The 14728-nt window shown below is 45.0% G+C and overlaps 1 protein-coding gene across 1 annotated transcript in view; it reads right to left on the reverse strand.

The window, feature by feature from the left end:
* The window catches only part of sspn (sarcospan (Kras oncogene-associated gene)), a 39866-nt gene extending 28958 nt beyond the window's left edge, over nt 1-10908 (reverse strand). The window contains exon 1 of the mRNA XM_078235263.1: nt 10515-10908. Within this exon, the coding sequence (XP_078091389.1) occupies nt 10515-10796 (282 nt within the window). The 5' untranslated portion in view covers nt 10797-10908. The remainder of the gene's footprint in view (nt 1-10514) is intronic.
* Between the last annotated feature and the right edge of the window lie 3820 nt (nt 10909-14728).

The raw sequence follows: 14728 nt of genomic DNA on the forward strand, positions 1-14728 counted from the left end.
TACAGATACATAATTCCCTAAAAGTGGCATCACAGGTAGATAGGGTCGTAAAGAGTGCTTTTGGTACATTGGCCTTTATAAATCAAAGTATTGAGTATAAGAGTTGGAATGTTATGGTGAGGTTGTATAAGACATTGGTGAAGCCGAATTTAGAGTATTGTGTGCAGTTTTGGTCACCTAATTACAGGAAGGATATTAATAAGGTTGAAAGAGTGCAGAGAAGGTTGACAAGGATGTTGCCGGGACTTGAGAAACTGAGTTACAGAGAAAGGTTGAATAGGTTAGGACTTTATTCCCTGGAGCGTAGAAGAATGAGGGGAGATTTGATAGAGGTGTATAAAATTATGATGGGTATAGATAGAGTGAATGCAAGCAGGGTTTTTCCACTGAGGCTAGGGGAGAAAAAAATTAGAGGACATGGGTTAAGGGTGAAAGGGGAAAAGTTTAAAGGGAATATTAGTGGGGGGCTTCTTCACACAGAGAGTGGTGGGAGTGTGGAATGAGCTGCCAGATGAAGTGGTGAATGTGGGCTCACTTTTAACATTTAAGAAAAACTTGGACAGGTACATGGATGAGAGGGGTGTGGAGGGATATGGTCCAGGTGCAGGTCAGTGGGACTAGGCAGAAAAATGGTTCGGCCCAGCCAAGAAGGGCCAAAAGGCCTGATTCTGTGCTGTAATGTTCTATGGTTCTATTCATAATGGTGATAACATCTATTGGGCAAACCCTTGGCCTTAATTTTTCTTGAGAAATGATGTTTGAACATTCTTGCTAGGTATAACCTCTTGGTTACAGTATCATTCTTGTAAATAATTTTTGCATTTTGAATTTCATGTTGACTATTTTAAATTATATTTTTAATTTCTAGATGCTTTTTGGTTCCAACATTTAAAAATTGGTCACAAATTAAAATTTTCCCAGCCACACACATGTGGGCAATCTCCCTTTCCCACTCTAGATATTCTTACAGTCTTTGAGATCTTGGGTACCTTACTTGAAGGCATAAACTGGGACAAAATTGTTCCCTTTCCAAGTAGGAATTACATTGAACTTAGAATGCAGAAACAGGCCATTTGGCCCACTCACTCCACACGAGCCACCTCCCAAGATAGTAATCCCTGTATTACTGACAGTGCCGTGCGCTAGCAAGGCCAGAAACAGGAGGATAACTAGGATGACTACGTGGTTAGAGGGGTGATGCAGGAGAATGGGTTTCGAATTCCTGAGCCACTGGGACAGGTTCTGGGAAGGTGGGACCTGTACAAACTGGATGGGTCACACCCCAACAGGAATGGGACTAATACCCTGGCAGGGCTGTTTGCTGTTGGGGAGGCTTTAAGCTAGCATGGCAGGGGGATGGATATCTGAGCAGGAGTAGAGGAGATGGAAACTGAGTTAGAAACAAAAGGTAGAAAAAGTGAAAGCAAAAAGGGAGACATAGTAACAAACGGTAAAAAGCAAACAGTGACTCCATTGTCCCGAGAGATGGGCTTAGTGTGTGAAAAAGTGGTAGAAAAACAAAATTAAGAGTTCTGTATCGTAATGCACGTAGCATGAAAATAAGATTAATGAACTGACAGCACAAATGTGTTGTCTCAGTAATGGCTATCGGATCAATGGATATGGTCTGATAGACATTACTGAGACCTTGTTACAAGGAGATAAAGTTGAGAAATCAATATCCAGGGTTATTTGATATTTAGGAAGGGCAGACAGGAAGGAAGAGGCAGTGGGGTAGCTCTGCTAATAAAAAAGGAAATAAGTACAGTTCTGAGGGATGATCTAGGCTGAGAGGATGCAGAGTCAATTTGGTCAGAAGTGACAAATACCAAAGGAAGGGATTTGATTTGATTTATTATTGTCGCATGTATTAGTATCCAGTGAAAAGTATTGTTTCTTGCGCGCTATACAGACAGAGCATACTGTTCATAGAGAAGGAAACGAGAGTGCAGAATGTAGTGTTACAGTCATAGCTAGGGTGTAGAGAAAGGTCAACTTAATGCAAGGTAGGTCCACTCAAAAGTCTGACGGCAGCAGGGAAGAGTTCTTGAGTCGGTTGGTACGTGACCTCAGACTTTTGTATCTTTTTCCCGGAGGAAGAAGCTGGAAGAGAGAATGTCCGGGGTGCGTGGGGTCCTTAATTATGCTTTGCCGAGGCAGTGGGCAGTATAGACAGAGTCAATGGATGGGAGGCTGGTTTGCATGATGGATTGGGCTACGTTCACGACCTTTTGTAGTTCCTTGCGGTCTTGGGCAGAGCAGGAACCATACCAAGCTGTGATACAACCAGAAAGAATGCTTTCTATGGTGCATCTGTAAAAGTTGGTGAGAGTCGTAGCTGACATGCCAAATTTCCTTAGTCTTCTGAGAAAGTAGAGGCGTTGGTGAGCTTTCTTAACTATGGGTGTCAGCATGGGGGGACCAGGACAGGTTGTTGGTGATCTGGACACCTAAAACCCTGAAGCTCTCGACCCTTTCTACTTCGTCCTCGTTGATGTAGACAGGGGCATGTTCTCCTTTACGCTTCCTGAAGTCGATGACAATCTCTTTCATTTTGTTGACATTGAGGGAGAGATTATTGTTGCTGCACCAGTTCACCAGATTCTCTGTCTCATTCCTGTACTCTGTCTCAACATTGTGGTGGGCTGATGTTTCTTGCGCGCTATACCATCCTCGGATGGTGAAGACTAGCACGAGGGGACATAGCTTTAAATTGAGGGGTGAGAGATATAGGACAGATGTTAGAGGTAGGTTCTTTACTCAGAGAGTAGTAAGGGCGTGGAATGCCCTGCCTGCAGCAGTGGTGGACTCGTCAACGTTGAGAGCATTCAAGTGGTTATTGGATTAACATATGGATGATATTGGAATAGTGTAGATTAGAGGGGCTTTAGATTGGTACCACTGGTCGGCGCAACATCGAGGGCCGAAGGGCCTGTACTGCGCTGTAATGTTCTATGTTCTATGATGTGAGTGGTTGGAGTATTGTATAAGCTGCCGAAAAGCAGCCACACTATAGGAAAGAGTTTAAATCAAGGAATAACAAATGCATGTAAAACGAGCACTGCATTAATCATGGGTGACTTTAATTTCCATATAGAATTGAGTAATCAAATTGGAAATGGCAACCAAGAAAATGAATTCCTTGGGTATATTTGGGATGGTTTTTTGGAGCAATATGTTACGGAGCCAAATAGGGATGAGGCAATCTTGGATCTGGCAATGTGTAATGAGGTAGGTTTAATAAATAACCTCAAGGTTAAGGATCCCCTGGGAAGTAGTAATCACAGTGCGATAGAATTTAGCATTCAACCTGAGTGGAAGAAAATTGGGACTGAAATATCAGTGGGAAACTGAAAGGGAATTTTGAAGTTGAGGATGGAATTGGCTGAAGTGGGCTGGTGATATATATTAGTAGGTGAGACAATAGATGTGCAGTGGCAGATATTGAGGGTGATAATCCATGACTTCCAGCAAAAATACATCCCAATGAGGAGGAAAGACTCTAAGGGGAGGAAGAACCTCCCATGGGCAATCGAGGAAACTAAGGAGGGTATTAAGTTGAAAGTAGGAACATATAAAGTGGCAAAGGTTAGTGATAGGTCAGAAGAATGGGATGGATTCAGAATGCAACAAAAAATTACTAAAAGAAAACCAGGAAGGAGAAAATAAACAACGAAAAACATAAAAACAGACAAGAGTTTTTTTAAAAATACATTAAAAGGGAGGGAGAAATAAAAGAAAGCATTGCCTCTTAGAGAATAAAACTGGGGAAGTAATTATGGGGAATAAGGAAATGGCAGAGGAGTTAAATAGATATTTTACATTGGCCTTTACTGTGGAGGATGCTACAAGTATCCCAGAAATAGTAAAAAATACTGGGGATTAATTCAATACAGTCACCATCACCAGAGAATTGGTTTTAGGCAAATTAATGGGGTTAAAAACTGAAAAATAGGTTCGGAATAAAAAACACAAACAGCCAGGACTGCACAGGATTCCTGCAAAATAACCCGCGTGTTCTAATAACATTTTCCCGTCGGGGGGGGGGGGGGGGGGGGTCTCCGGATCCGCAGAGGGGAATCTCCTCCAGACTCCTCCCAACCTGGTTTACACCCCAGGGTCTCAAAGGAGGAGAAATCGTGGAGGCATTGGTCGGCATTTTCCAAAAAATCCTTAGATTCTGGAACTGTGCCAAAGGATTGGAAAACTGTCAGCGTGGTACCCTTGTTCAAAATGGGAAGGCGGCAAATTGCAGGAAACTACAGGCCAGTCAGCCTAACTTCAGTTATTGGAAAAATATTAGATTCGATTATTAAGGAGAAAACAGCAGTGCATTTGCAAAGTCATGATCTGATCAAGCAGAGACAGCGTGGTTTCATGAAGACGAAATAATGCTGACAGGTTTACTCGAGTTCTCTGGGGAGGTATCAACCAGAGAAGATAGAGGAGAGCCAGTCAATGTTGTATATTTGGATTTTCAAAAGGCATTTGATAAGGTGCCACACAAAAGGCTGCTGCACAAGATAGGAGCTCAGGTGTTGGGGGTAATATTCTGGCATGGATAGAGGATTGGTGAAATAACAGGAAGCAGCAAGTAGAATGGACCTACCTCATATTAAGTTGATCTTTCTCTACACCCTAGCTATGACTGTAACACTACATTCTGCACTCTCTCCTTTCCTTCTCTATGTACAGTATGCTTTGTGCAAGAAACAATACTTTTCACTGTATACCAGTATATATGACAATAATAAATCAAATCAAATATCAACTCTCAATCCCCTAAGTGCCAATGGATACAGGCCCAGTCTTTCCTCATTTGATAAACTGCTCCATCCGCCGGGCACGGTAGCACAGTGGTTAGCACTGCTGCCTCTCAGCGCCAGGGACCCGGGTTCGATTCCCAGCTTGGGTCACTGTCTGTGTGGAGTCTACACGTTCTCCCCGTGTCTGCGTGGGTTTCCTCTGGCTGCTCCGGTTTCCTCCCACAGTCCGAAAGACGTGCTGGGTAGGTGCATTGTCCATGCTAAATTCTCCCTCAGTGTTACCCGAACAGGCGCCGGAGTGTGGTGACGAGGGGATTTTCACAGTAACTTCATTGCAGTGTTAATGTGAGCCTACTTGTGGCACTAATAAATAAACTTTAAAAATAACCAGCCCAAGTATTTGTCAATGGAACCTTCTCTGAACTATTTCTAATGTATTAGATCCTTTCCTAAATAAGGAGACCAAAGCTATACTCTAGATGTGGTTTCACCAGCACCCTGCAGGACTGTAGCAAAACATCTCCACTTTCATTTTCCTTGCAATAAATGACAATATTTCATTTCCCTTCCTAATCACTTGCTGTACCTGCATACTAACATTTTACGATTGATGTACCAGGACACCCAGATCCCTCTGTACCACAGCTATCCCTCTGTATATACAGCTTTTCAATTCTTTCTGCCAAAATGGACAAGGTCACATTTTCCCACACCTGCTAAATATTTACCCACTCACTTAACCTCTCTATAATCCCTTTGCAGACTTCCAGCCGTTCACTTTGGTGGGATCTTCTGGTCCAGCCGACGGTGCACCCCCGCCATGCGTTTCCTGGGAGTAAGGGGTGTAATCAATGGGAAACCTCATTGACATTGGAGGGACCATAAGATCCTGCTACCAGCTAATGGTGAGCCGCCTCTGCTTCACTGCGGAGCACACGACGGGTTGCGCACAAAACCCCTTTCCATATGTTCACTTCACAACTTACACTTCTGCCGATCTGTATATCAGCAACAGATTTAGAATCCAGATATTTGTGTCATCCAAGTCATTGATAAAATTGTAAATAACCAAGCCCCTAGCTCTGTGGAACTCCACTTGGCACATCTTGCCAACCCAAAAATGACCCATTTATGTCTACTCTCTGTTTCCTGTTAGCTAAATCAATCATTAATCCATGCTCCTGTATTACTCTCTACGCCAGGACCTCTTACTTTGCATAGTAACCTTGTTAAATGCCTCTGGAGGTCTAAGGGTAGCACATCCACAGGTTCCCCTTTGCTTCTTACTGCCTCAAAGAACTCCAATAAACTAGTTGAACATGATTTTCCTTTCACAAAACCATACTGACTCTGCCTGATTGCCTTGAGATTTGCTAAGCATTCCACTATAACCTCTTAATAACAGATTCCAGCAATTTCCCTACAACAGTCAACAGCCTTTAGTTTCTTGCTTCCTGTTTCCTTCCTTTCTCGAATAGAGGACTCACACGCATGCGCATAGACCCCCTGTAACCCATAGCAATGTCTCTGCCTCTCACGCATGCGCATAGACCCCCTGTAACCCATAGCAATGTCTCTGCCTCTCACGCATGCGGATAGACCCTCTGTAACCCATAGCAATGTCTCTGCCTCTCGCGCATGCGGATAGTCCCCCTATAACCCATAGCAATGTCTCTGCCTCTCACGCATGTGCATAAACCCCCTGAGTCCCATTCACTATTTTCCAATCTGATGGGACTGCTCAAGGCTCTAAAGCACTTTGGAAAATTAAAACCAATACATCGACTATCCCTGCAGCCACTTTAAGACTCTAGGGGACTTGTCAGCTTTTAGAACAAAGAACAAAGAACAATACAGCACAGGAACAGGCCCTTCGGCCCACCAAGCCTGCGCCAACACATCATGCCTTTCTAAACTATAGACATTTTGCCTTTACATGGTCCGAATCCCCCTAATCCCTGCCTAGCCATGTATCTGTCAAGATGCCTCTTAAACATTGCTATTGTATCTGCTTCTCCCACCTCCTCTGGCAGCGTGTATCTCCTTTAAAGTTTCCCCCTTTGACCTTAAGCCTCTGTCCCCCAGTAATTGGCATTTCTGGGCAAAGGACTCTGACTCTCCATTCTATCCACACTTCTCATAATTTTGTAAACTTTTATCAAGTCACCCCCTCAGGCTCTAACGTTCAAGTGAAAACAAACCAAGTTTGTCCAATGTCCCCTCATAGCTAACCAAGTTCTGATCATTTTCATGGTGTCTTTTCCCTGGTGATGGCAATTGATGTAAGTTCCTCCCACCCTTTCACCTCCTGATATTTATGGTCATTGGTCATTGCATTTTATTACAAATAAAATTATCCTTGACCGGAAGAAAGATTTGCGGCATTTCTGTTGTGGTGAAGAGTCACCCTCAAACCAAGACATTGCCTCTGTTTCTTTCTCCACAGAGGCTACCAGACCTGCTTTGCAGGATTTTTATGTTTGTCTTTCCGATTTCCAGCATCTGTAATATTTTGCTTTTGACATTGACATGGTCCCTTCTGTCTGTAAACTGTCCTCACTTGACAATTAAACTCTGACTGACCTCACCTAATAGCATTTTCATTGTTCATCTTTAACAGGACACCTTAGCAGCACAATCAACATTGCATGTTCCAGGCCTGGACTCCCCTCTCATGCTAAATCATTTGACTTAAAATGACCAATCGAACGTCGGGGAGGCCAAGTGGTATTATCACTAGTCTATTAATCCGGAAATTTAGCTAATGTTCTGGGGACCCGGGTTCAAATCCTGCCACAGCAGAAGTGGCATATCGCAAAACGATTATTCCAGAAACTCAGCTAATGTTCTGGGGACCCAGGTTCGAATCCCTCCACGGCAGATGGTGGAATTTGAATTCAATATTTAAAAAAATCTGGAATTAAGAATCTACTGAGCGGACAGCACAGTGGCACCAGTGGTTAGCACTTCTGCCTCACGGCACCAGGGACTCGGGTTCGATTCCTGGCTTGGGTCGCTGTCTGTGGAGAGTCTGCACATTCTCCCCATGTGTGCGTGGGTTTCCTCCGGGTGCCCTGGTTTCCTCCCACAGTCCAAAGATGTGTGGATTAGGTGCATTGGCCATGCTAAATTGCCCCTTAGTGTCAGGAGAACTAGCTAGGGTGAATACATGGGGTTATGGGGATAGGGCCTGGGTGGGATTGTGGTTGGTGCAGACTCAATGGGCCGAATGGCCTCCTTCTGCACTGTAAGGATTCTATGATTCTATTCTATCAGGGTCACTGTTAGGCATTCATTTGCATTAGCTGATATCCCATGGCATTGCTCACTTAGGTGGTCACATCAGCTGATATACCGAGGCCCATATTCTGCTGGGTATGGGTGGTTGAGTATAAATGTATAACTTAATCTTCCTCCTCAGGCCACAGTTTATTGGCTATTATAAGAATAATTACTGGCCAATTACTCTTAGGCACTGCCTGAGACCACAGCTCAACACAAAGTCATTCAATCTCTTAAATCCTTCCAGGTTGCTTGGCATAGAGTCATTGTCATAGTCATAGAGGTTTACAGCATGGAAACAGGCCCTTCGGCCCAACTTGTCCATGCTGCCCTTATTGTTTTTTAAAACCCCTAAGCTAATCCCAATTGCCCGAATTTGGCCCATATCCCTCTATACCCATCGTACCCATGTAAATATCTAAATGCTTTTTAAAAGATAAAATTGTACCCGCCTCTACTGCTACCTCTGGCAGCTTGTTCCAGACACTCACCACCCTCTGTGTGAAAAAATTGCCCCTCTGGACAGTTTTGTATCTCTCCCCTCTCACTTAAACCTATGCCCTCTAGTTTTTGACTCCCCTATCTCTGCGACATAATGTAATGTTCCACGGTGTAAGGATCTTAAAGCTTTTATATTCAATGTACTCCACCTCACACTGACTTAAATGAAGATGCTCATTGTGGGGGAATAATAGAACAGTCAGTTGATACAATATCATCCCAACTGTACTATTGTGGAAAATTAAGCTTAATCCCCAGTGAGTCAAGGACAGTTGGTGTCTTCAGGTTAAGAGGGTTTGAAGTTTAAAGTTTTTAAAAGTTTATTCGTTAGTGTCACAAGTAGGCTTACATTAACACTGCAATGAAGTTACTGTGGTATGTCTCCTCCTTTGCCCAAAACCGCAAAACGCTACAAAGGGTCGTGAACAAAGCCCAGTCCATTATGCAAACCAGCCTCTCTTCCACCTTCTTCCGTCGGGAAAAATATACAAAAGTTTGAGGATACGTGCCAGCCGACTCAAGAACAGCTACTTCCCTGCTGCTGTCAAGACTTTTGAACGGACCTACCTCGCATTAAGTTGATTTTTCTCTACACCCTAGCTATGACTGTAACACTACATTCTGCACTCTCTTCTTTCCTTCTCTATGAACGGCATGCATTGACTGTATAGCGCGCATGAAACAATACTTTTCACTGTATGCTAATACATGTGACAATAATAAATCAAACTAAAAAAATCCCCTAGTGGCCACACCCCAATGCCTGTTCGGGTGCACTGAGGGAGAATTTAGCATGGTCAATGCACCTAACCAGCACATCTTTCTGACTGTGGGAGGAAACCAGAGCACCCGGAGGAAACCCACGCAGACATGGGGAGAACGTGCAGACTCCGCACAGACAGTGACTCAAGCAGGAATTGAACCCGGGTCCCTGGCACTGTGAGGCAGCAGTGCTAACCACTGTGCCACCCCAGATCAAACCACACACATATCGATCAGCCCCTATTGCAAGGCTGTACATTATAAATTCCAATATCCACATTTATAATGGAAACTCTCTATGTAACTTTGTCACACTGCAACTCCACCCTGCTGGCATTGGAATGCCTCCCCTGTTACATGGCCATGGGCAGTCTCAATAAGGTTGGCAGCAAGCACATGCAGTTGCAGGGTTCGGGATTATTTCAGTTAGAATAGCTGGCATGAAATGGCTGCAAAATGCACTTGGACACACTGTTGTAAAAATGTGAAATTTTATGCACTCGACACACAACTCAAGACTCTTCACTCCTGCCGGAGAGCAACAAGGAGTGTAAACCTGCCCACTCCCCGCCCACCACACTGTCTAAAACCCAGACAACTGCTTTTTATTATTCAATACCTATTGTTTACCAAACCCAGCGGGGGAAAAGTCTCTCTCGAAATTTGCTAATTTCCTACGACTTGTGTGCAAGTTACAATACCGAATATTGCTTTATCTAAAGCGGGTGACACAAGCTCTGATTGTGTTTGAGTATCGTGGTGGGAGGGGATTACAAGTTTAACTTTCGGTTTATATATATAGATAAATATTGTACACCTTTAGAATCACTCCCACAAGTTAGCAAACACGTCCCAGAGTGACTGAGAATTCAATTATCTCTGACCTACTCTCATTCCTGTACACTGTTAGACTTTGTTGCTGACTTTTAATCACAATGCCACAGCGGCTGTCACAAGACACAATGTGCAGCAGGATCTGCTCAGTAAGACATGCCCTCAAAATCACAGCTCACACACACACACTGACCATGCAAATCCAGACGCCTCTAAGCAGTCATGTCTTGGCATGCAACACCCTTGTCCCGTTTCCCCTTTAGTTAGCCTGGAGCAGTGGGAGGCAGGGTGTTAAAAGGCAGTGATTTTTATATATATATCTATATAAATGCTGTTTGTTGGTGTGGGGGAAGAAAAAACACAGCTTACAATGATGCCAACCCAGTAGGGGGTGTCTCTGGCCAGCAAGGAGGAGCTGAGACTTTTCATTATGAAGGCTATCACCGCAATAGCAATGGCCAGGAGCAGTTGCAATAAGGCGATGATAATAGGGAAGCGGCAGCCACAGCACTTGTGGGAATCTTCATCTCCAGCGGGTCTGGCTTCTCCTCCTGAGTCCTTCCTCTCCGCCTCTCCGCTCCCCGGCTCGCTCTCCCTCTCCTTGCCTTTGTCCTGTTTCTGCTTCTTCTTCTTCTTGTCCTCCTTGGCCATGCTGTCTGTCTGCCACTCTGTGCCCCTGAGCAGCGAGCAGGTTTGGCGATGTGTGTGTGAACTTACTAAGGGCGTTGGTGTTGTTTGCAAGTCCGGTTGCTCTCCTTTGCCGAGTCTGGACGAATATGGAAAACATTTAGGTTCCCACATATAGACCAAACTGGAAGGGGGGGAGGCGAGGGGGATCCAAACACCCCACAGAATGGGGTCTGGACTAACTCCACTCAGCTGTTTATTCGCATTGGGCAGAAAAAGGGAGGGGAAATTGTTTTCAGTTCTACAACAGAATGGAGAATTGATCTGGAAAGTGCAGCAATAAAGTTTATGTCTCGCCTGCATTTTGTTTATTGTTTCACAGGATGTTGGACATCACTGGCTGGGCCAGCATTAACTGCCCATTCCTAATTGTCCCTTTCGCTGAGTGTCTTGCTAAGGCCATTTTAGAGAGCATTTGAGAGTCAACCACATTGCTGTGGGTCTGGAGTCACATGTAGGCAAGACCGGGTAAGGACGGCAGATTTCCTTCCCTAAAGGACATTAGTGAACCAGATGGGATTTCACAACAATCGACAATGGTTTTCCAGATTTTTATTAAATTAAAATGTCAACACCAGACCCTGGATTCGAATCCTGATCTCCAGCGCTTTACCCTGCATCTCTGGAATACTAGGCCAGTGACCATATCACTACGCCACTGCCCCCCTTAATTGCCCTTGAGAAGGTGCTGGTGAGCTGCCTTCTTGAACAGCTGCAGTCCCTGGGGTGTAGGTACACCTACAGTGCTGTTAGGGAGGTAGTTCCAGAATTTTGACCCAGCAACAGCGAAGGAACGGCGATAAAGTTCCAAGTCAGGATGGTGAGTGACCTGGAGGGGAACTGGCAGGTGGTGGTGTACCCATCTATCTGCTGCCCTTGTCCTTCTAGGTGGTAGAAGTGTAGGGTTGGAAGGTGCTGTCAAAGCAGCCTTGGTGAGTTTCTGCAGTGGGTCTTCTTGTAGATGGTACACACTGCTTCCACTGTGCACTGGTGGTGGAGGAGGGAGTGAGCGTTGAAGATTTTGGATAGGGTAGCAATCAAACAGGGTTGCTTTGTCCCAGATAAAGTCCAGAACAAGAGGTAATCATTGAATGGTACATTACAGCAGCCTGTTGTGCCTGTGACAACTCCTTAACAGAGCAGTCTATTTATCCTAATTACCTTACGTCTGAGGTTACCAACCCTTCTGAAAACTGTTTGTCCCTGACTTCCTTTATCTCTGTAAGAAGTCTAACAACACCAGGTTAAAGTCCAACAGGTTTATTTGGTAGCAAAAACCACTAGCTTTCGGAACAGGCTGTTCCTTCGATAGGTGGGTGGGAGTTCTGATCACAAACAGGGCACAAAGACACAAACTCAATTTACATGAATAATGATTGGAATGTGAGTCTTTACAGCTAATCAAGTCTTAAAGGTACAGACAATGTGAGTGGAGGGAGAATTAAGCACAGGTTAAAGAGATGTGTATTGTCTCCAGACAGGACAGCTAGTGAGATTTTGCACATCCAGGCAGGTTGTGGGGGTTACAGATAGTGTGACATGAACCCAATATCCCGGTTGAGGCCATCCTCATGTGTGCGGAACCTGGCTATCAGTCTCTGCTCAGCGACACTGCGCTGTCGTGTGTCGTGAAGGCTGCCTTGGAGAACGTTTACCCGAAGATCAGAGGCCGAATGCCTGTGACCGCTGAAGTGCTCCCCAACAGGAAGAGAATAGTCCTGCCTGGTGATTGTCGAGCGGTGTTCATTCATCCGTTGTCGTAGCATCTGCATGGTTTCCCCAATGTACCATGCCTCGGGACATCCTTTCCTGCAGGGTATCAGGTAGACAACGTTGGCCGAGTTGCAAGAGTATGTACCGTGTACCTGGTGGATGGTGTTCTTGCGTGAGATGATGGCATCCGTGTCGATGATCCGGCACGTCTTGCAGAGGTTGCTGTGGCAGGATTGTGTGGTGCCATATCATTCCACATCATTCCTTTATCTCTATCAGGCCTCACCTTAACCTTACCTGACCAGAGGAGAACTGTCCCAGTTACCTGAGTCTCTGAACATAACTGAAGTCCCTCATCCCAGGAATAAAATCAGTAAACACTGGAAATACTTAGCAAGCCTGGCAGCGTCTGTGGTGAGAGAAACAGAATGAATGTTTCAGGTCAACAACTCAACCATCATTTCAATCTCTCCTGAACCTTCAGCCATTCCTGGCAACCTTCTGAGAGTGCAGTGCCTAGGGCTGAACACACTAGACAGGCTGACCCCGAACCAGGGTTTTATAGATGGTTAGTATAACTGCCTTGGTTTTGTGTTCTGAGTCTGTGTGCCAAGGATTCCTTATACTTTTTTAACAACCTTCTCAACTTGTCAAGCACCTTCAAAGATTTCTGTACTCACAAGGTCTCGGTGTTCTTGCAGCCCCTTTAACAATGTACCATTTAGCTCATATTGCCTCTCTTCACTATCAAAAGGAGCAGTGATCCTAACATCCATCCCTGAGAAATTCCACCATACACTTGCCTCCAGTCTGAAAAGTAACCATTCACCTTTACTCTTTGCTCCCTGTCATATGACCAATTTTGTCTTCTTTCCACTCGTGGCACAATGGTTAGCGCTGCTGCCTCACAGCGCCAGGGACCCGGGTTCAATTCCTGCCTCAGGTCACTGTCTGTGTGGAGTTTGCATGTTCTCCCCGCGTGGGTTTCCTCCGGGTGCTCCTGTTTCCTCCCACACTCCAAGGATATGTGGGTTAAGTGGATTGGCAATGCTAAATTGCTCCTTAGTATCAGGGAGACTAGCTCGAGGAAATGCATGGAGTAATGGGGATAGGGTGGGATTGTGGTCGGTGCAGACTCAATGGGTTGAATGGCCTCCTTCTGTACTGTAGAATTCTATGTACCCTTTATTCCATGGGCTTTGGTTTTGATAATAAGGCTGTTAAGTTTAAGTTAAAGTTTATTTATTAGTGTCACAAGTAGGCTTACATTAACATTGCAATGAAGTTACTGTAAAAATCCCCGCGTTGCCACACTCTGGCGCCTGTTCGGGTACACTGAGGGAGAATTTAGCAAGGCCAGTGCATCTCACCAGCACGTTTTTTTGGACTATGTAATGCCGTTATTTATTAACTCAAAGCTTTCCAAATGCAAATTAGTTTACTTCAAGATTTATATCTCTAAAGGGTTCCCCACTACTGAATGCATGAGGTTACGAATATAGGACCAGGGTGGAATTGTGGTCGGTGCAGGCTCGATGGGCCAAATGGCCTCCTTCTGCACTGTAGGGATTCTATGAATCCAGTCTATGAGTGGCTAGGTCATTTCAGAGGGCAGTTAAGAGTCAACCATGTTGCTATGGGTCTGGAACATTAATGAACCAGATGGATTTTTTCCCAACAATCAATGATAATTCCATGGTCACCATTACTGAGATTAGCTTTCTATGCCACATTTATAAATTGAATTGAAATTCTGCCATGGTGGGGTTTGAACCCATGTCCCATAGACCATTAGTCTGGGCCCTGGATTACTCACATTGCCACTAGTCTTCAGCCTCAGTGCTGTGGCCCTGTGGTGGGTATAAATAAAGGAAACGCCGCTGGATCCTGGCCTACTGCTTCCAGGACTTGCCAAGCTTTCCCCAAAGCATGAAACTCATCCACCGCTGGTACGATCCCGGTATCATCCTCCACCTGGCCCCAAGCAGCCAGAAAATTGGCACTATTAGGCTGCTCAGTGATGCCAGGCAGGTAACTGCCTGCTCAATCACCTCGAGCAAGGTCACCGAGAGGTGAAGACCAGGCAGGTGGACAACCTGATACCTATTTTCCAAATTTCTCTCCCGCCTGCCACCAAAGATGCCCCCAACCAGTTGATAAGATCTCAACATCAGGCCTGAAAT

This window comes from Mustelus asterias, chromosome 19 (assembly GCF_964213995.1).
Source record: "Mustelus asterias chromosome 19, sMusAst1.hap1.1, whole genome shotgun sequence".
Lineage (NCBI taxonomy): Eukaryota > Metazoa > Chordata > Chondrichthyes > Carcharhiniformes > Triakidae > Mustelus > Mustelus asterias.